This window comes from Capra hircus, chromosome 22 (assembly GCF_001704415.2).
Source record: "Capra hircus breed San Clemente chromosome 22, ASM170441v1, whole genome shotgun sequence".
NCBI classification, from domain to species: domain Eukaryota; kingdom Metazoa; phylum Chordata; class Mammalia; order Artiodactyla; family Bovidae; genus Capra; species Capra hircus.
In genome coordinates, this window is record NC_030829.1 from 48,541,500 (window position 1) to 48,563,186 (window position 21,687).

Here is a 21,687-nt window from a genome sequence, read left to right on the forward strand (position 1 = left end):
CACCCGAGGCTTCAGATTCTGAGTGTAGGGGTCTGGAATGGGGTGTGGTGGGGTGGCAGCTGTGGAGGGTGGAGACAGGGACTACTGTTGCAGGGATGTTGGGAGTGGGGTCTCCTCGAGTGTCCTTATTCAGCCTCTCAGCCTCATCTTCCCTCTTGTTGCTATTCCGCGACTCTCCTGTCCCCTGGATCAGCGCTCAGAGCAGATGGAATGGGGGCATGAGCATCCTCCCCTACCTTCACTCTGGAGGAACCATAGATAGAGGGCCTACAGGCAGAGGGGAAGTCTGGGAAGAACCCACCGTTCACCTGGTGATGCTCTGGGCCCTGGAACTCTGGGAGAACTGGAGGAGGGAGGCAGGGCAAAGGGGGCTTCTCTGGCACAAGGTGAATCCTGTTTCCTGACCCAGTGAAATGGGATGTGGGGCCTGGAGGCCAGACAGGAATAGGCCTGGGTGGAGAAGTCTGGCCATTCATCTGTTGCCAATTTCAGATCTGTAAAGTGCGGCCAGACTTCAAGTCCTCTTCCAAAGCACGGAGTCCCTTGGGCTGGAATGAGTACCCCTAGGCAACTTGGGCCCTGCCAGGGGAGCTGGGGAGCCAGGCCAAGGCTTCAGGGGGCTGGACTCTTGGTGTTAGGAACCTGGGCACAGAATCAACCTATGGGGGGGGGTCCCTATCATGAGCAGTGGAGGGGCGAGGAGTAAAAGAGAGCCCAGCTAGACCACCCATCCAGCTCATCAACCTCTGATCTCCCTTCCAGGCTCTCTCTCCCCCTTGACATTTTGCTAGAGCCGAGGGACTTGGGTTTATGGACATTTCTGTATAAACCATCCATAGCCTGGCCAGAAAAAAAGTCTCCCAAATGGAGAAGCAGCTATTCTGACACAGAGCCACCAACTGGGCCAGCTGAGGTTGAGGGAGAGGCTGCAGGTGGATGGCAGGGCACTTGACCCCTCCCTCCTCCTCCCCGCCTTGGACAGGGTGGAGCCGCTGCCTTATAAGTAGCAGAAGCAGGCCTGGCGGCAACTGGGCAAACTACAACCAGCGGCAGCGGCGGGACCCAGGGCAGCTCTGCAAGCAGCTTGCGCCCCCGTTCCTCAGCATGGCCCCCTCAGCCTGGGCCGTCTGCTGCCTCCTGGGGTGCCTTCTCCTCCGGGGCGGCAGTCCCAGCCCCGGCCCCAGCGTGCCCCGCCTGCGGCTCTCCTTCCGAGGTAGGGCAGTGCTCTCTGTGTGCGTGTCCATGGCGCCCCTGACCCTGCTGTGCCCCAGGTGTGGGACTCTAGCCAGCCCCAGGCAGTCTGTCCTGCCAGCCGGAGGGGGGATCAGCCACTCCTAGCACAGCCTGCGGGAAGGACTTTACAGTTATTCCCGGCCATGTGCTCCCTTCTGGCCGCCAGAGGCTCCTGGGAGGAAGGCAGGGGGAGGGGGACCAATCCTTGGGAGACGGAGACACACTGGGGGAGAACTTGAGTGAGGGGGCTGTAGAGAAAAGGAGAGGGAGCTCAGTAGAGGTGGCAGAGAGAGATGGGGAGGGGGCAGAGAGGGCAAGTCTGGAGGATCTGTCCACTCTCAGCTCCTTGCCCAGGGGAGGCAATGGGGAAGAGGGGCCCCTCAGCCAATCCCCACAACCCTGTTCCCACTCCTACCTCTGGCAGCCCACTTTGTAATGCTGGCCTTCCATCCATGAGGCTCTGTGTAGCTTCCCTTCTTTGCCCATCCTGGTCCAGGAAGTTCCTCTGCAGATCTAACCTGGCATATTGTGTTGCAGCCGGCACAAGCCTCTTGTGAATCTGATGAGACACAGGCTTGCCACAGAGTTTTCTTCCTGGGGAAACCAGAGGGATGGTCACCTTCCCCCAGTCCAAGGGGCAAGACTCAGGCCTTCTCTGGAGAGTTGGGGGGTGGAGGACATGGCCCCACTCTAGAGTCTGAAGGGAGTGTGGTGGTGGGGGGATTGGGGAGGAGGGGGTGGAATGGGGTCCTGCCCTGGGAGCTGTGGCTTTGGGGAAGTCAGGCTACAAGAAAAGGTCCAAATAGGGCAAATCTACAAAGTACTGTCAGTCATGGAAGGCTTCCTGGAAGAGGCTGTTAATGAGTTTGGGAATAGAGTTGAGTGTTTGGGCATAGAAAAGCTAACCTTTGGGGCAGGCTTGGCTATTCTCCCTCCCCAAGGTGGCCAGACATCTTGCTGTCTGTTTGCACACCTGTCTCCTCCAGTGACCTAGCTGGACCCCAGGGACCTATTTCAGGACTCCCACCTCCTGGGATCATCATTTGCAGATAGCCACCTCCATTTCTGGATAGGCAGCATCTATGGAGGAGAAAGCCCTCTTTAGCCATGTCCTTGGACCAGAGCCTAGAGATCCGCCTGGCCCTACCTGGCCTCTCCCACACCCAGGCCTTAGGCAGATGCTCCCTCTGCTGGGAACGCTCTCCCCTGTCTGTCTGCCCGTCCCGCTGAGTCAGCCTTGTATGCTGCTCAGGCCACCCAGCCTTCCCCCAGGCTCTCCCAGCACTCTGCCCAGCTTGCAGCCGTAAGTTCTGCTGGTGGGGCCGTCTTCCTTGAGGAGCCGGTAGAGCACAGATGAGCCAGAGGAAGGAGATGTGAACTGAAGACCAGGGGGCCATGGAGTGGAGGGAAAGGGGGCAGGCCTCTGGGTGGGCTTGGCTGGGTGGGGGGCTCTGAGTCCCCTGTCCCACCCACCCCCAGGAGTCACTTCCCAGAAGCCCTCCAGCAGCCCTGTGGATGGAAACATTTTCCAGATGTGAGTGTGTGGGGGGCGGTAGACGCACAGCTGAGACCCTCCACCTCCACGCACTGGCTGGAGAAGCGGGCTGAGCAGCAGCTCTGACCCCCTCCCTCGGCTCCCTCCTAGACCTCCTATCTGCCAACCGCTCTGCCATCTTTCTGGGCCCCCGGGGCTCCCTGGACCTTCAGGCCCTGTACCTGGACGAGTACCGGGACCGCCTGTTTCTGGGCGGCCGTGATGCCATCTACTCTCTGCGGTTGGACCAGACGTGGCCGGATCCCAGGGAGGTGAGCTGGACTGTCTGGGAAGCAACTCCCTCTGAGGGCTAGGTGACTCCAGACAGGAGGCTGACTGGGGCAACTGAGGCTGTGAGGTCAGGGGTCAGCCAGGCTGACCTGGCTGTGTTTCAGGTCCTGTGGCCACCACAGCCCGGACAGAGAGAGGAGTGCGTTCGCAAGGGAAGAGATCCTTTGGTGAGTGCTATCAGGAGGGACGGTCCCCCACCCTGACCAACGCAGGCCCTGACCCCAGGTGCCTGAGCTGGGGCCGTGTGGAACAGACCTCAGTCTCACCCAAGACCCACCCCTGCCTTCCTTCCCCAGGTGGAGTGTGCCAACTTTGTACGGCTGCTGCACCCCCACAACCGGACCCATCTGCTGGCGTGTGGCACTGGCGCCTTCCAGCCCACCTGTGCCCTCCTTGCTGTTGGGCATCGTGGAGAGGTGAGCTGCAGCGGCCCCACAAAGGGCTGGGAAGCTGTGACATTTCCTCCTGCTGTCTGAATTCCACCCATTGAGCCTGGGTCAGGGCATAGGGGTCAGAGCCTGAAAGGCGCCTTTGTGCCAAGGAGCCGCCCCTACTGGCAAGGTCTTGAATGAGGGCGCCTTCCACCCACCCCCACTGTCTGGCCGCACGCAATGGCCACTGCCCGGGGGCTGGCACTGCTTTCCCAGGTAACACCTCTCCCTCCGTCCCTCTTCCCAGCATGTGCTCCATCTGGAGCCCCGAAGCATGGAAAGTGGGAGGGGGAGATGCCCACACGAGCCCAGTCGTCCCTTCGCCAGCACCTTTGTAGGTGGGTGACACCCAGGCCAGGGCCGGCATGACAAGGGTGGGGGTCGGCCAGCATCATGGGAAAGGGATGGGCTGGGTTCAGGGCCTGGCCCTCCTCCCCTGACTCTGCCCCTACCCCAACCCTAGGAGGGGAGCTGTACACAGGCCTCAATGCCGACTTCCTGGGGCATGAGGCCATGATCTTCCGGTCTGGGGGTCCCCGACCAGCCTTGCGTTCCGACTCTGACCAGAACCTCCTGCACGGTGAGCTCAGGGCTCTGCGAAGGGCAAGGCTGATTGGGTTCTGCCCCAGCATCGGCAGCGAGGAGGGAGTGGGGACCGGAGGGCAGCCCATCCCCACTCCACTCCCTAAGACCCAGTGGGGTCCCTGGGGTCCCTGCGCCTCTCCTCCTCATTGGCTCACCCCTGCCCTGTTCCTCCTCGTGAGGGCCCTGCCAACTCCTCCCTGTTGCCTCCCAGACCCCAGGTTTGTGCTGGCTGCCCGGATCCCTGACAATTCCGATCCGGATGATGACAAGGTGTACTTCTTCTTCTCGGAGACGGTCCCCTCGCCTGACGGAGGCCCGGGCCGTGCCACCGTCAGCCGAGTGGGCCGCGTCTGCGTGGTGAGAGCTGTGGGAGGGACAGTGGGGCTGGAATCCTGGCCATACACGTCTTCCCAGCCCTGTCCCCACCTGAAACAAACTGAGGCGAGGGTGTGGGGCTGACATCCATGCCTCCCTCCAAGGGTGAGGGTGGAGGAGCAGGAAGGGGGGCGGCTGTCCTCGGGCCCCAAGGCTGACTGGCCCCCACCCTCCAGAATGATGCGGGCGGCCAGCGGGTGCTGGTGAACAAGTGGAGCACCTTCCTCAAGGCCAGGCTGCTCTGCTCCGTGCCTGGCCCTGGCGGCGCCGAGACCCACTTCGACCAGCTGGGTAAGGGCATGGCCAGAGCACGTGGGGTGAGGGCTGGAGAGGGCTCAGAGCCCATGAGCGGGCGGCACTGGCGGTGGCCTTCTGTCTCCCAGAGGACGTCTTCCTGCTGTGGCCCAACTCGGGGAAGAGCCTGGAGGTGTACGCGCTGTTCAGCACAGTCAGGTGGGCAGATAGCCTCCCCTCACCTCCACCCCCGGCCCTGTCTCTGCACCCTGGCCTCCCCTGTTGAGCCCCTGCTCTCACGTCCCAGCCTAGCCAGGGGTCCCTGACTCTGTCCCTGACTCAGTGACTCTGCGGCTGTATCCTTTGCCTGGGTGTCCTTGTTTTCCCGTCTCTGCTGACCGCGGGCACCATCATCCTCCCTATGGAACTAGGCTGCCCCCTTCCTGTCTCTGAGAACCTCCCCGGCCTGACTATCCTGGCCTGTCCTCTGCAGCGCTGTGTTCCAGGGCTATGCCGTCTGTGTGTACCACATGGCTGATATCTGGGAGGTCTTCAAGGGGCCCTTTGCCCACCAAGATGGTCCCCAGCACCAATGGGGGCCCTATGGGGGCAAGGTGCCCTTTCCACGTCCTGGCATGGTGAGTATCTGCCTGGGACCAGGGCAGAGAAGAGGGCTGAGTAGATGCTGGGAGGGGCTCTAGAGGCCAAGGGCAGGCTTGTGTCTGCACGAAGCGCCAGGGCAGTGGCTGGGCTGGGTGGGGTGAGGAGGGGAGCGGAGCCCTGGCTACACTGAGGAGTCTCTCATACAGCATGAAGGGTCCACAAGGTGTCCCTCGGAGGCTGGTGTGAACAGCCAGTGGAATCTAGACACAGACTGGGGGTGGGGAATGCGACAACCCAGGAGGCTTCAGGCGCTCCCTTTGCCACGGCCTACAGTGCCCCAGTAAGATGACTGCACAGCCAGGACGGCCCTTTGGCAGCACCAAAGACTACCCGGATGAGGTGCTGCAGTTTGCCCGAGCCCACCCACTCATGTTCCGGCCCGTGCGTCCCCGGCGGGGTCGCCCTGTCCTTGTCAAAACCCATCTGGCGCAGCAGCTACGTCAGATCGTGGTGGACCGCGTGGAGGCAGAGGATGGGACCTACGACGTCATCTTTCTGGGGACTGGTAGGTGGGCTACATGGGGTGGCCGGGCAGGGGAGGTGTGCGGGGACCTGAGCTGCCCCTCTGCCCCTTCCTCTCCCAGTGACCCCTCCTCCCCTGCCCCAGACTCAGGGTCCGTGCTCAAGGTCATTGCCCTCCAGGGGGGGAGCTCTGCAGAGCCTGAGGAAGTACTTCTGGAAGAGCTCCAGGTGTTTAAGGTGAGCAGGGGGAACTGATGGGGAGGATTCCCTTAGGCCCCATCCCTGTGTCTAGGCCTGGCTACAAGGAAGCAGGAGCAAAGTGTAGGAGGGAAATGGGCCTATCTTTGCCGAACCCGCAGTCAGTGGGCAGTGGGCCTCACTATCGCAGAGGCCTTGCTGACGCTTCTAAATGACTGTGGGCCTGGAGACACAGTCTGTGAGTTGAGAGGTGGGGGGCCCAGAGACAGATGGCCAAGGCGATCGCCCCTTGACAAAGCCCTGCCAGGCTCAGGTTGCAGTGAGGGGTGATTGACACCCCAAGGGGTTCTGTTGACCCCTCTACAGAGTCAGGCAGAGGATTGTCTGTGTTTGGGGAACAGCTGAGCTTCCCCAAGTGGGTGGAATGGGTGATTTGGGACAGCTGCCTCATTGCTGGGGGACAGGGCTGTGGGAGGGGACACCAGAGCTTTGTGCTTTTAGCCAAGCCTTGGAGGCCAGCCAGGGAGAGGGGACCTTTCTAAAACACAATGTGTGGGAAAGACCGTCTGGCCTTAGTTGCCAGGGAGTGCACTGACCTGGGAGAAAGATGGCTTTCACTCAGAGGCTGGGAGAGGCTGAAAGCAGGGATTCAGGGGAGGTCTCGCTTCTTTCCCAGGTGCCAACACCCATCACTGAGATGGAGATCTCCGTCAAAAGGGTAAGAGCAGCTGCCGTGGCCGCCAAATCCTCCTTCCTCTGATCTCCTGAAGTTTCCCTGAGCCCTGCTGTTTCCCAGCAGGTCCTGGGGCTGCCTGATCAGGCCCTGCAATGAGGGTTGAGGGTTCAGCTGGGAGCTGCGATTCCCATGCACGAAACCCATGGGCATGGGAGGCCCTCAGTAAGTGAGCCTGTGTTCAGATAAGGGGAGATCCACAAAGGCCAGCAACTCAGGGCAGACAAAATCGTGCTTGAAAACAGGATCCAGATTTTACATCAAACAGATTTTAGGGACAAGCTGTGTGTCCTTTTGCAAGTGGCAAAATCTCCCCAAATTCATCCGCCCCAGTTTATCTTTGGGTAAATCTCGACTTTTGTGCTACGACTGCTCAAGGCAGAGTTCACCTCTAAAGTCAGAGGCGAAGCCGTTGGGGTGGAGGGCCAAGGTCTGCTGCCGGGAGGGTCGGAAAAGCCCTGTAGAGAGAAGCCCCTGGAGGCACTGCGTGTCCCCCACGCCCTAGCATAGGGTCCGATGTAGATCACATGGTGATAAACGTTTTTTGTTCTGGGAATGCACTCAAGAGGTTCTGAAAGACTCTTGCAAATGTCAGGGGTCTCAGGAGTGCTGAGGGGGCTGAGAGCCTAGCTGCTTCTGTGTGGAGCTCAGACTCACCTCGGGCTCTGCCTGTGTCCCTCACAGCAAATGCTGTACGTGGGCTCGAGGCTGGGCGTGGCCCGGTTGCAGCTGCACCAGTGCGAGACATATGGCAGCGCCTGTGCGGAGTGCTGCCTGGCTCGGGACCCCTACTGCGCCTGGGACGGTGCCTCCTGCACCCGCTACCGGCCGGGCACCAGCAAACGGCGCTTCCGCCGCCAGGACATCCGGCACGGCAACCCTGCCCTGCAGTGCCTGGGCCAGAGCCAGGAGGGTGAGCAGCGGAGGGCACCGATTGCCCCTGTGGAGTGTGGCCTCAGGCTGCTCCTGTGGTCACAGGCAGCCCTCAGTTTCTCCGTGTGTAACTCCTGTCAGCTATGGGTGCAGGGTCTTTGGGTAGAGAGAGGGGTTAGAGACCAGCAGATGCCTAGTCCCTGTCACATTAATGGGGGGCCTGGGCTGTGGGAGTCAGTCGGTGGTGCTGGGGGCCTTATAGCTCCTGAGTTGAGCCCACTTCCAAATCTCCCCCAGAGGAGACTGCGGGACTTGCAGCGACCACCACTGTCTATGGCACGGAGCACAACAGCACCTTCCTAGAGTGCCTGCCCAAGTCCCCACAGGCTGCTGTGCGCTGGTTCTTGCAGAGGCCCGGGGACGAGAGGCCTGAGCAGGTGAGTGAGGACCCTGGCTCCAGCCTGCATGCGTCCCGCGGTCACACCCCTCCCTGAACTCTCGGGGGGAACCTGCCAAGATCAACTTAAGAAAAGTGTGTACCAGGCCCCTGGGGTGCCTAGAAGGAGGTGCCCCGTTCCTGCCACCTGGAACACCCAGGCCAGGTGTGGTAGAATTTCTCCAGTGACAGGCACCCCACAGATTCCCAGGCACCGGGCTGGGCTCTGTCTGAGGGCGTAGCAGAGATGGCGGACAGGGAAGGGGGTCTGGGCTGGTCAGGAAGGCCCCCATGCTTATACATATGGCTCATCTTTGAAGGGGTCTCTTCCTCAAGGTCTTCCTTCACCCTAGGAGCCCTGGGCCCCTGACCACCAGCCCTTGCACATACACCTCCACCACACACACACACACACACACACACACACACACACACACACACACAAGTACACCTGCCTGGCCTCTCACTTCCTCCCTAGAGTCCAGCTGACTGCCTAGGCCCTCTCCTCCCCCATCCAGAAAAGTCTGTCAACCCCAGAGATGGCTTCAGTCTGGGGGGTGAGCTTGGGCGTGGGTGGGGCAGGGTGAAGAGCCATTCTCAAGCTGCTCCCACGGATAGGGAAGGGGAGGGAGTGAGTTGATTACAGGAGGGGCTCTCCTCCCAGCTTGAGAACTGGGGGAGGCCAGCCTTGGGCCAGCTGTTGGGCTGGGCACTGAGAAGTCTCCCCGGGAGGGCAGGGGCAGGGGAGCAATGAGATGGAGTTACACAACACTCACCACCCAAGCAGTGCAGCCTCAATGTACACGCATGCGGACTAAAGCCCACACAGGGTCCAGGCCAAAGATGGGTCGGATCAGAACCATGCTCCACCTCCTACACCGCGATGGGCCTGTGGGTCCTGCAATGGAGGGGGAGTGAACGATGCAGACCAAGACAGGGAGAGCTCTGTACAGTGTCGAGTGTAGAGGGGTTTCAGTCCTGGGGCTGGGGGTTAACCCCGACTCGAGAAAAGGCCCATAAATACCCTTTAACCCTCTCTGTTCTCTGGGAATGTGTGCCAGGGGCCCCCAAGGCCAAGATAGGGGCTCCAGAGCTCTGACGAGGGGAGAAACTAGTCAATCAGATCTTTGAGAAGTCCCGTTTGCAGGCCCTGTCCCAGGTTCTGGGAAAGTGAGGCCCTGCCGGCAGTTAGTTCAGTCAAGGACGCTGAGCCTGCCACGCTGCTGGGAAGGGGAGAATGAGCCCTGAGATGGCAAATGTGGAAAAGCAAGGGGCAGAGAGGTTGATGGGGCGAGCGCTGCTCCAGGTGCCCTCACGCCCTCCCACACCTCCAGCAGGTGAAGACCGACGAGCGCGTCCTGCAAACAGAGCAGGGGCTGCTGTTCCGCAGGCTCAACCGCCTGGATGCGGGCACCTACACCTGCATGACTCTGGAGCACGGCTTCTCCCAGGTGGTGGTCCGCCTGGCTCTGGAGGTGATCGTGCCTGCACAGCTCGACATTCTGTTCCCCCGGGAGCCGAGGCCAGAGGAGCCCACAGCCCGAGGCGGCCCCGCCTCCCCCTACTCCAAGGCCTGGTATAAGGACATCATGCAGCTCATCGGCTTCGCCAACCTGCCCCGGGTGGATGAGTACTGTGAGCGAGTGTGGTGCCCCTCCCGCAGCCGCAGCCGCAGCAAACAGGCCAAGGGCAAGAGCTGGGTGGGGCTGGAGCTGGGCAAGAAGGTGAAGAGCCGGGTGCAGGCCGAGCGCAATCGGACACCCCGGGAGGTATGAGGCTACACAGAGGAGGGAGGAGGAGGGGCTGGTTGGGATGGGCCAAGTGGCCAGCAGCAGCCCCCAGCATCTCCCACCCACCCAGCTAGGGCAGAGGGGGTTAACGTGCCTGATGGCCTCTTGGAGATAGAATCTCTGTCCCCAGGCCCCTACCAGGCCACCCGCAGGATAGGCTGGGGCCTGATGGAGGGCCCTGTATCCCAGGCCTGTTCCTTGTCCCTCTCTGGGCTCTCAGTCCCAGGCGGGAGTCAACACCCTCTGGCTGCTGGCAACCCCAGTGGGTCTGCTATTTGTTCTTGAGCAAGGCTCCCACAGCACATTTCCGCTTGTGCCCAGAGGCAAGAGGGTTGGGTGGTTCTTACCCAGCCTGCAGAACAATGGCCATTCTGAGTGACCCTTAGAGTGGGTGTGTGGGTGCAGATGAGGTGGTGTCTCGGCAGGGGGCCCTCAGGCAGACGAGGAGGGTGGAAGTCGCCCCTCAGCTAGCACTGGCTAAGAAGACCTACCCTGACTGAGGTGGGGAGGGAAAGTGGAGGCGCTGGGAAGGTGGAACAGAGAGAACCCCCTCCCACTTTGTGCCCTGATGTCTTGGTGGTTGCCTGCCACCGCCCACCCCCTCTTCTCCGTCTCAAAATCACAGAAGCACAGACTGCTAGAGCTCCCTGAACCTCCCAGCCTAGCTTCTCTGCCCCTGGTCCCGTTGCTGCCAGGCATGTTTCCTGGGATGCCCACCCCCTCCTGATGGGATTGCCTCTCCCCACCATTAGGGTCTCCATGTTGACGGGCAGGGAGAGGGTAAATTCTAGGAGAAGCTGTCCCTCATCTTTGTGGACTAGGCGATAGGGAGAGGGGAGGTGGGGTATTTCGAGGAGTGGGCTGTCTTTCCCAGGGCAACGCAAGCTTGCACACAGCCTGGGAGGGTGGGGACGTGGCAGCTGTGTGAGCAAGCTGTGTGGTAAGGACAGAAAGCAGCGCTCTGCCTAGGGGGCCACAGAGGGCTGAGATGGGGCGAGGTCAGGAGACCCTAGGACCGGCTACGGGACCCAGCAGCAGGAATTCTCAAGGCCCCAAGAAGGCATCAGTCGGCCCAGCAGCCAGAGGGTTTCCCGCCCTGGGATCTTTGGTTTCTGCTAAATAAGGGTTTGTCATGGGTGGTTCATTTATGAAGCCTATATTTTTCTTTTAAGGGAGAAAATCGCAGGGGGAAGCTGCTAAGGCCTGCTGGTTCTTGGGGGGTGCTGCCGGCTCAGGTGGCCAGGACACGTTCTGTCTGGGTGTGTGGGGAGGTGTTTTTGCCATCAGCAGTAATGTGTTTCGTGGGCTGGGGAGCATGGAGGAGGAGGAGGAGGGCTAAATGAAAAGTTGTTCCCAGCCTGCATATGAGCAAGTCAGTGACGCACAGAATGGACAGGAGGGGGACAAGAGCCTCAGGTTCAAGATTCCCTCCATTAAAAGACTAGATGAAGGAAGGGGGGAAAAAAAACCAGATAAAAAGACAGGGCTTCCTGCCTCCCTGAACTCAAACCCAGACTGTGTCTGCCTTGGATTGCATCTGAGCCCCACGTCCACTCCTCACCTCCCGGTTCCTGCCACCTCAGGGATCTGAAACAGGCCCCTTCCCCTCTTCGTGTGGAAAGTGAGCCAGCTGTGTCCTGAGGCTAACCTGACAGCACTCTGGGAAGCCTGCAGCCAGGGGCAGCTGTGGCTGGGATGTCAGCAGGTAAAAGCTGAGGAGGAGCACCGTGGGGAGGGGGCTGGAGAAGAGGGGAAGGGAAGACAGCGGCTATGGAAGAGCCCCAGGCATGGATGTCAGAGCTGCCAGCAGCTCTGCCCCTGTATCCCAGGTGTTTTCAGTGGCAACTAGGCTGGGTCCCCTGGGGAAGTTACTCCGGGAAATGGAGGGAAGAGTTTAAAATCCTGACCAGGAACACCTGGACTTGGAAAATATGGACAGCTTCTACTGATCTCCACCACCCCCCTCATCCCCATGGTACCTTGCGTTATTCACTCCTGGAAATGCCTCTATGTGTGAATTCTATTTTTGTATTCATCTGTCGGGATGGGCCTCGTGGTTTCTCTCTTCAAAGCACACTTCTCATAATTACCATTGTTCTTTATATCGTCACCGCCCCTGAGCGCTGGTGAGGAGAGTGCAGGGGTTTTCCACACAATCTACAGGGAAAGGGATGAAGCTAATATTTATATCACGTAATTATATCATTATTGTGTCTGTGTATTTCTGTACTAAATTGACTGATGCCATTCATGTGAGTTGTAAATGAGGAGGCTTTCCTGTCCATTCCAGGAGGGCAAAAACACCCTGGGTGGTTTTTTCTAAAAGGCAAGGAGATGGGTATCAGAGGAAGGAAGAAGTCAGAGGGCTTTGCCTATGAAGCTGAGATTGCTTATTAAATTAGGAAAATCCCATCCCATGGGCTTCTGAGACTTCTTGGAACTTCAGGAAGATGTTGAGCCAGGAAAAAAAAAATGCTGGCAAAGGGCAGCTGGCACGTAGGCAGCCTGCTCCTTTTTCACAATAACACTTGACTTTGTGACAGCAACATTTGGCCTGGCGCCTGTCTTTAGCAGCCACATACCAACGTATATTAAGGCCACTGTGCTCTTGCTGGCAGCCGGGGTGGGGGGTGGGGGGCAGGCTGTGCTGTGGGAGCTGCAGCTTTGGGAGAGGAGGGGGACCCCCTGAGTCTGACCTGCTGTGCAGGCTTCAGGAGGCACCTCTCCCCCAGGCCCACTCCCCCCCTGACATCATGCCCCTGCCCCAAGAGCAGACTCCACTGGTGCCAGAGGGAGGTAGGAAAAGGCAGGGTTGCTTTAGAAATGGGGAGGACATCACCCCAAGTCACCACAGAGCCCAGGCTCTTGCTTGGATGGGCCTTTCAACCCATGCTATGGACTAGTATGCTTAACAGTCATCAGTCATTAGTCCCATCTTGCAACCCCAGCCCTGGAGCAGGACCCCTGCTTTTGCCCCCCGGCCTGTGCACAAGCACCCAGGCCTCACAGAAAGTAAAACCCTGTTGCCTTTCCCCAGGCCGCCACCACCATCTGAGAAGCCTCATCAGAGCACCGTGTGGACTGCTGGGCTGGGTGGGTGTGTGAATAGGGAGGGAGCCCCCCTCTCCCCTGGGATGCGTGGTGTCTCTGCTCCGACATCACCACCATTCATTCCCTGAAGGCCCCCTGGGCTTGGACTCAACCCCCCCACCCCACCACCCCCTATCTGGAGCCCTATTTCCTGCTGCAGGGATTTTACTCTATCTTCTGCTCCCAGATTTTTCCTGTCTTATACTTCCCCTGGTCTTTGGGCCTGTTTCATGATTTCTCAAACAGGTCTAGAGCTGGAAAGGGGCTCCGAGAAAGGGGTTAGTCAAATGACGTCCAAAATGGTGTCCTTTGAACAACTGTCTCTTGAGATCCTTGCCAACAGTCAGATAAACACGGGATTTCTGTCCCCTTAGCCCCGCAGAGCTGTGCACTGCCAGCTTGCTTCCCTGTGAAGCTCCTGAGGACCCCGCGATGGTTCCTCATTAACATGCATGCCTACTCTGCGCTGTATGATCTTCCAAAGCATGTGGTCCTCTAGCCCCCACCCCTGCCTTTTTTTCCCCATGGAGCAGCTGCCATTTCATGTCTCTAATGTTTTGAAGAGCATATTTTGGGGGAAATGCTGGTTAGATTAATTCCCTCCCTTTACATGTGAGATTAATTAATTAATCTCTGCCTTCTAAGCCTGTAAGCTCTGGAGGCGCTGACTTCCCAGATGGAATAGACGCATCTGGGTTTCCCATGGCCAGCGCCACAGCAGGACCCGACACCCCATGGCCGCCAAGCGGCCGGTCTGATGTTCCTGGGACCTGGACTCTGGCCTGCCTCTGGCTCCTGTCCTGTCACACCCAGCCTGCCTCCTCAGCCCACTTCCTGCTCCTCTTGCATCTGCCATGGTCTTCTGCGGAGGGTTAGGGTTCATTCCAAGCTTGTGGCTGTCCTATAGTCCACAAGACTAGCTTCTAAGCAAGGGTAAGGGGCAGAGTGGGGGCAGGATGAGGGAGGAAGACAGCCCTTTTCACTTTCTCAAATGGCTTCTTTGCTAAGCTGGGGTCAGGTCTCAGACACCCCTAGAATCCCCCGACTGCAGAAGCGGGCAGGCAGCAGGTCAGGAGGCAGGGCTGACTCCTGCCAGGTTTTCCTCTCTGTGGGCTGGCAAGGACCCGGGATGCAGCTGGAGTGAGGTGGGTCTCACAGGGCTCTGCAGTCCAGCAAACTGAGGTGGCTCCCAGCAGCCACATCTCCTTACAAGTAGCAGACAGCTGCTCAGGAATAGACCAGTTCTCACTCCAGTTAAGGATCTACCCCAACCTCACTCAAGTCCCAGCCTGAAAGGGCTCTGGCAAGGAGAAAGTTCAACATGCAGCAAGATCAAATCCCTGGGGGATATCTGAGATTACAAAATTGGCCCTGGTGTGCAGAGAGAATGAATGGGTGGGGCTAGGTTTGGATATAATACCTGATAAGGAGCTCAAGGATTGTTAGGCCTCCACCCTGGCTTCTGTTCCGGACTCACCCACCCTCCTGGTGCACAGGAGATGAAGAAAGTGGCCCCATGCCCACTTCCCACTGCTCAGCCCCAGCCAGCCTTTGTGTGGGTACCTCTCCTGGCCCCCCCTTCCTTAGAGGCCGTGTCCTAATGGAGCCTTTCACTTTTCCCGCTGGATTTTCATTAAGGAAACTTCTGGTTCCTCAATGTAGCCTATTAAAAAAAAAAAAATTCATTTTCCACTGAGGATGGGAAATGCTGCAGTCTCCAGGGAGGCCTCGCAAAGGATGCCCACCCTCATGCTCACACTAGGCCTCCAGCAGTCAACTAGTAGCTTGTACTCAGGAACTCTGCTATGAGGACGGCTCAGGAGGCCAGTCTTAATTCCTGTCCCCTACAGAGGAAGATGACTGGAGTGCATCTAACCCATCGCAAGGGCATATTTCACTGCCAAGAACATCCCACTGGGCAGAGAAGGAAGACCAGGGAAAGGGGACAGCTACAGGCAGGAGAGGATTCCAAAGTGAATCAAGGGGCCCAGAGCAGAGTCAAGTGTCTGCCATCAAATGGAGGAGACAGTATTAGAGACTTAAAGCCCAGATTTCCCAGTTTGGGAGACAACAGGGGCTCCGTTCTCCCAGATAAAGGTATGGAAGAATGATGTGGCAGACCAGCAGCTTGCTTTATGGGCATGACCTCATCTGTTCACTCTGCCTGCCCCCGCTGCTGATAAGAATCTGGTGCTGTTTCCTGTAGTCCAAGGGTCTCAGACAATGGTGTGAACGGCTGGCCCTACTGGAAAGGACATTGTTCAGGGAAGAAAAAACAACACTTAGCACAAAGCCAGAGCAGGATCTGCCTAAACGTAAGGGCCTGTTTACAAATCTACCATTTCCAAGTAGGGGGACACAATGGGGAATTGTTTCTGGTGAGGCTAGAGTCCCCTCCAGAATGCTCCTGGGGGCTGGGGATGGCTTTGATGGCCCAGACAGGTCTCAGATGCTCTGTGAGGGGCGGACACTGATGGCGCACACGCCTTCCTGTTTATCAGAGGTGCAGTTCAGGGCAGGCTCCAGGAATGAGCTTACACCCAAGACCGGGGGAGGAGCTCCTGGGCTTCACTCCCTCTCCTGAGGCCTCATACTCAGGGATGTCAGGGGGCTGGAGGTGGTTTGCCAGAGGAAAGTGAGATTATTTTCTGAAAAACATCAACTCTTTGGTTTATGGCCTGCAATTGCCATTCTTCGTTTTGGAAAAAATGTACCAGGCATGAGATCCTTGCAAATAGCCACCCCCTCTGCAATGGGGCTCCCTGGCTTGGTCTATAAGGCAGCCTTCTCACATCTGGGACCCTGTGATGCTAAAACTCACCTCCAGGGAGTCTGGGAGCACACAGGGGGCTGATGCTATGTCCCTGGGATCAGGGCCAATGGGGGTGCTGTTTCTCATAACAACCTCCTGCTCTGTCCACAGGAAGTCAGAGCCTTTGAACCACGGACCAAAGACCCTGATGTCCGAGTGTGAGTGTGTGTGTGTGTGTGTGTGCACAGCAAGAGGGGAGGGCAGAAGAGGAAAAGAACCATATTACTCAATCCTCTTTGAATTGGGAGTTCCCATTTTTAGGGGTAAGAGGAGGGCAGCTGCGGTTAGGAAGATCACTTTGGGTCTCGAGAGATCTGGAAGTCAGTCCTATCTAAGGACCTGACCTATGATGCTAAGTGTCATTAGTAACTTAGAATTACTGCCATGCCTATCCTAATCTCTGAATATAACGGGCATAGCTCATGAATAAACTTGAATGGATGTGTTCAGGACACCTGGATAGCAGTAAGTCCTGTGCAATCCTAAAATAGAAGGAAGCTTCCCTAAGCCTTTCTCAACCTTCCATGTGTAAAGGGTTAGAATCTTCTTCCTCAACGTGCTCACAGTGCCCTCTGGTGTTTGACAGTAAAGCAACAGGCTTATAAATGCAGGATTTGAGCACATCCAATAATCCGGGTGACATCAAACTGACTCTGAATGTGGGGTCCCAAGACAGACACCATGAGGGGGAGAAAGGTTAATAAGATAGACAGGTCCCTGCCTATCAAGGACTTCCAAGCCAGAGGGAGAGACAATTATGGGACCAGATGGAGAACAGCGCAGGCTATCAAAGGGGTACAAGCAGAGCTCAGGGGGAGCGCCTAGGCATGGAGAAGCGGCCCTTACACTGGATTCGCCAGGCTAACGAGAGAGGTTATGGCTCTCTAGACTCTAAGCCCCGAGCTCAGGGCCCATTACGCCAGGGTAGCCATGGCAGAGTGCCCATGAAGGACCCTAGGCGCCCATCTCAGTGGGGGCCATCCTGAGTAAAGAAGAGCCAGCGGACGTTTTATGCAGTTGCCAGAAGGGAAAAGGATAGATATGTCAGCAAAGCAAGTGGACGCAGGAAACGATGCAGAGAAGGCTTTTGCTGGCGTCCTGTGAGGCACAAGGGTCTGGGCTGAGCATTGGCCGTGGGACGGAGAGGAAGGCAAACATGTAAAAACTTCACATTGACAAGAAAGAGGGTGGTTGAGCAGAAAAGGAAACATAAGGAGATTCTGAAGTTTCTGGCCCTCATTCATGGTTCCCACAAAGCTAAGAAATAGAGCAAGGGGAGCAGGTGCCCCGGGAAATTTTATTTGACGTCTATTCCTATTCTCCCCAAGTGAACTATTTGTTCTAGGTCCTAAGTTATAAAACAGTAATTCTCACAGAGACACTATTTATGGAAACAAGTATTTAAAATATTCAAGACGAGGGACTTCCCTGGTGGTCCAGTGGTTAAGAATCCCCCCACCAATGCAGGGGATGTGGGTATAATCCCCGGTCCAAGGGGACCCCACATGCTGTGGGACAACTAAGCCGATATGCCACAGCTACTGCGCCTCGAGCGCCGAGAGGCCGTGCTCCACAACAGGAGAAGCCACCACATCCAGAAGGCCGTGCACCGCGACAACAGGGTGGCCCCCGCTTGGCTCAGCTAGAGATAGCCTCTAGGCCACGACAAAGACCCAGCCCAGCCCGAAACAGATAAATAATGCAGGTGAGTCCGGGCTATCTCGTAGGGCTAAAAAGTAAAGAAGTGCTCAAAACAAAACCAAACCCAAAGGGAACACAATAATGGCAGTATGTGAAAGGGACACAGGAGTCCCAGTGGCCAAAGCTAGAACAGCCTGGATAAGTAAAGCCAAGAGAATAAGTAGGACTGGATCATCACCCAAAGTATTATATATGTATCCATGAGTCCACACTGATATAAATGGTTGAGTCAACAAGTAAGTGGGAGAGGACAGGTAAATCTCCCAAGCAGAAAGAATCCAAACAATATATGTAGCTACTCAGTCCTTAAAGAGGGAAGGGACATAAATCCCCACTCATTAATTGTGGGCTGCACAGAGTGGCTTCTTTCCAAAATGTACAGTGTATGAAGGGGGAAAAGGGAGTAACCTTTCTCTTTCTGGAAAAACTCGACAAACACTAAGTTGGCCAGCTGACCAAGATGCACATCAAAAAGGCTAAGTTATGCCGATCATACATAGCTTCAATTTGATGGGATAAAAATGGCACCTTACCTGTGTGGTCTTCCTTCCTCAAACCCACGAGTGTGTGTGTGTGCCCCAGTCGCTCGGTTGTGTCCGACTCTTTGAGACCCTTTGGACTGTAGCCTGCGAGACTCCTCTGTCCATGGGATTTTTCTGTCAAGAATACTGTAGCGGGTTGCCACTTCCTACTCCGGGGGATCTTCCTAGTCCAGGGATAGAACCCACATACTCTGCGTCTCCTGCATTGCAGGCAGATTCTTTACCGCTGAGCCATCGGGGAAGCCCTAATCATAAGGAAAACATCAGACAAATCCAAATTGAGGGGCCCTCAACAAAACACCTGGCCACACTCCTCAGAACCGACAAGGCCATCAAAGACCAGAAGCATCTGACAAACTGTTAGAGCCAAGAGGAGCCTAAGGACTCAGGATAACTCAATGCAATGTGGTATCCTGGATGGGTGGCTAGAATAGAAAAAAGACATTAGGTAAAAACTAAGGAAATCTGAATAAAATATGAGCTTTATTTGGTTAATAGATCATGATGGTGTGATCACTCATCTAGAGCCAGACATCCTGGAATGTGAAGTCAAGTGGGCCTTAGAAAGCATCAATACAAACAAACCTAGTGGAGATGCTGGGATTCCAGTTGAGCTATTTCAAATCCTGAAAGATGATGCTGTGAAAGTGCTGCACTCAATATGCCAGCAAATTTGGAAAACTCAGCAGTGGCCACAGGACTGGAAAAGGTCAGTTTTCATTCCAATCCAAAAGAAAGGCAATGCCAAAAAATGCTCAAACTACTGCACAATTGCACTCATCTCACATGCTAGTAAAGTAATGCTGAAAATTCTCCAAGCCAGGCTTCAGCAATATGTGAACGGTGAACTTCCTGATGTTCAAGCTGGTTTTAGAAAAGGCAGAGGAACCAGAGATCAACATCTGCTGGATCATGGAAAAAGCAAGAAAGTTCCAGAAAAACATATATTTCTGCTTTATTGACCATGCCAAAGCCTTACTATGTGGATCACAATACACTGTGGAAAATTCTGGGAGAGATGGGAATACCAGCCACCTGACCTGCCTCTTGAGAAATCTATATGCAGGTCCGGAAGCAACAGTTCGAACTGGACATGGAACAACAGACTGGTTCCAAATAGGAAAAGGAGTACGTCAAGGCTGTATATTGTCACCCTGCTTATTTAACTTATATGCAGAGTACATCATGAGAAACGCTGGACTGGAAGAAGCACAAGCTGGAACCCAGACTATCAGGAGAAATATCAATCACCTCAGATATGCAGATGACACCACCCTTATGGCAGAAAGTGAAGAGGAACTAAAAAGCCTCTTGATGAAAGTGAAAGAGGAGAGGGGAGAAGTTGGCTTAAAGCTCAACATTCAGAAAACAAAGATCATGGCATCTGGTCCCATCACTTCATGGGAAATAGATGGGGAAACAGTGGAAACAGTGGCTGACTTTATTTTGGGGGGCTCCAAAATCACTGCAGATGGTGACTGCAGCCATGAAATTAAAAGACGCTTACTCCTTGGAAGAAAAGTTATGACCAACCTAGATAGCATATTCAAAAGCAGAGACATCACTTTGTCGACTAAGGTCTGTCTAGTCAAGACTCTGGTTTTTCCAGTAGTCATGTATGGATGTGAGAGTTGGACTGTGAAGCAGGCTGAGTGCAGAAGAATTGATGCATTTGAACTGTGGTGTTGGAGTAGACTCTTGAGAGTCCCTTGGACTGCAAGGAGATCCAACCAGTTCATTCTAAAGGAGATCAACCCTGGGATTTCTTTGGAAGGAATGATGCTAAAGCTGAAACTCCAGTACTTTGGCCACCTCATGCGAAGAGTTGACTCATTGGAAAAGACTCTGATGCTGGGAGGGATTGGGGGCAGGAGGAGAAGGGGATGACAGAGGATGAGATGGCTGGATGGCATCACTGACTCAATGGACGTGAATCTGAGAGAACTCCGGGAGTTGGTGATGGACGGGGAGGCCTGGCGTGCTGCGATTCATGGGGTCGCAAAGAGTCGGACATGACTGAGCGACTGAACTGAACTGAATGTATCAGTATTGGTTCATTAATTGTCACAAATGTACCGTATTGCTGCAAGACATTAATGGGGGAAACTGGGCTTAGGGTATGTGGGGACTCTGCAGTATCTTCACAATATTTCTTTAAATCTCTGAAAACTATCCCAAGTTAACAGTTTAAGGAAAAAGCCAAGTTATTTGAGAATGGCTGATTAGGCCCAGATGAAGAGGACATGTCAAAGTTGGACTCTCTAGCCCACAAAAATGGGGCTAGCTATTAACATCAACGAAGAGTAAGGGTATACACACTATGATAAAGTTAATAAGGGTGTGTGCACACATGTGCACGGTTCTGATAGGCACCAACTGCACACAGAAATCGGGCAACTGAATGTCTGGGTGACAAAACACACCCCACCTCCCCACTCCCACTGTGAGCTCCACCTGCCACCCACTGCAGCAGCAGTTTAGAGAGTGCTGATAGGGGGCCATTATTTTCAGTTACAGTGGTATTTCTCACCCTTGAGTAGTATACAAATGGACTCTTTTTTTAAAGGAAAAGACATTACCCCAGATGTCTGAGAATATGCCTGGTGACCCCAAATATATAAGCTCTGTGAGAAACTAATGTCTGATTTTGGAAGTAGCTTTCACTTGTGAATTATTGCTGCAAGAGTTGAATCTTTAGGATAGGTAAAATACTGTTTAAAATATAACTTGAAACCTCTCTCGCCACTTGCAGAGCGCTGACAAAGTGTCCTCGGATGTCCAGATTAGGAAGCACAGCACTGAGTCCCCTAATTTGCAGAAGAGAAAATGAAAAAAGGCAAAGTCATGGGGGAGCTGTGAGAAGGCCCAGTGAGCAGCAAGCGCAGAAGGAGCAGGCTCTAGGAGGCAGGTCTTCCAGAAAAGAAGTGCAGAGCCATCTGACGTTCAGCCTACGAGGAAAACTGTAATTGCAGGCAATTGATCATGTGGAATATACGGGAAGAATTAGCTATGGGTAAATAGCATGCGAAGAGTTGACTCACTGGAAAAGACCCTGATGCTGGGAGGGACTGGGGGCAGGAGAAGGGGATGACAGAGGACGAGATGGCTGGATGGCATCACTGACTCCGTGCACATGAGTTTGGGTGAACTCCGGGAGGTGGTGATGGAGAGAGGCCTGGAGTGCTGCGATGCATGTGGTCACAAAGAGTCAGACATGACTGAGTGACTGAACTGAACTGAGTGAAATAGCAAAAAAAAAAAAAAAAATTTGTTTAAAGGGAAAAAGTGTACAGGAGAGGAAAAATAAACATAGTATACCACTTGACTCAGTAGGAAACAGCAATTACACAGCCGCAGTAATGTAGATGCTGAAGGGTAATTTAACAGAAATTGTGATGTAATTATAAAAGACGGAGGGAATGAAAATGGGAAGGTTTTAAAGGTGCTAGGTCTTTATGGAACATATAGGAAGTAAAAGTTGTCTTACGATTAATATATTAAGAAATGGCTAAAAAAGTGGAAAGTAGTTGTCTTTAGGGAATACTACTGGGGGTAGGGAAGGATGAGGCCAGAAAGTAATTTTTACTATAGTCCTTTTAGTATGTTTTGACTTTTTAAAAGTATTTACTTTGTCCCCAACTGCCCCTTCGGGATTCCAAGTGAATCTGGTCAAACTTGAATCACTGTACACATTCAGGTGTAAG

General features: G+C 55.2%; 1 protein-coding gene across 2 annotated transcripts; it reads left to right on the forward strand.

Moving 5' to 3' along the window:
* SEMA3G (semaphorin 3G) lies at positions 1,020 to 12,250 on the forward strand. Of its 2 annotated transcripts, none has more exons than XM_013973616.2 (16): positions 1,020 to 1,213; positions 2,879 to 3,039; positions 3,163 to 3,225; positions 3,355 to 3,474; positions 3,737 to 3,827; positions 3,953 to 4,069; positions 4,286 to 4,431; positions 4,626 to 4,740; positions 4,833 to 4,902; positions 5,177 to 5,321; positions 5,620 to 5,851; positions 5,954 to 6,045; positions 6,683 to 6,724; positions 7,424 to 7,652; positions 7,910 to 8,049; positions 9,383 to 12,250. In XM_013973616.2, the coding sequence occupies exons 1-16, from the start codon at positions 1,105 to 1,107 to the stop codon at positions 9,821 to 9,823; spliced, it is 2,313 nt and encodes a 770-aa protein (XP_013829070.2). In that variant the 5' UTR covers positions 1,020 to 1,104; the 3' UTR covers positions 9,824 to 12,250. The 2 variants fall into 2 exon arrangements, with proteins under 2 accessions (XP_013829070.2, XP_017893888.1); XM_018038399.1 differs by having other exon boundaries at positions 9,386 to 12,250.

What these genes read in the sequence shown, in the direction of transcription:
- SEMA3G (XM_013973616.2), top strand. Translation starts at nt 1,105, where the DNA reads ATGGCCCCCTCAGCCTGGGCCGTCTGCTGCCTCCTGGGGTGCCTTCTC. An exon ending in GACCCACTTCGACCAGCTGG is followed by an intron (nt 4,741 to 4,832) that starts GTAAGGGCATGG and finishes TCTGTCTCCCAG; the next exon opens with AGGACGTCTTCCTGCTGTGG. An exon ending in GCGCTGTTCAGCACAGTCAG is followed by an intron (nt 4,903 to 5,176) that starts GTGGGCAGATAG and finishes TGTCCTCTGCAG; the next exon opens with CGCTGTGTTCCAGGGCTATG.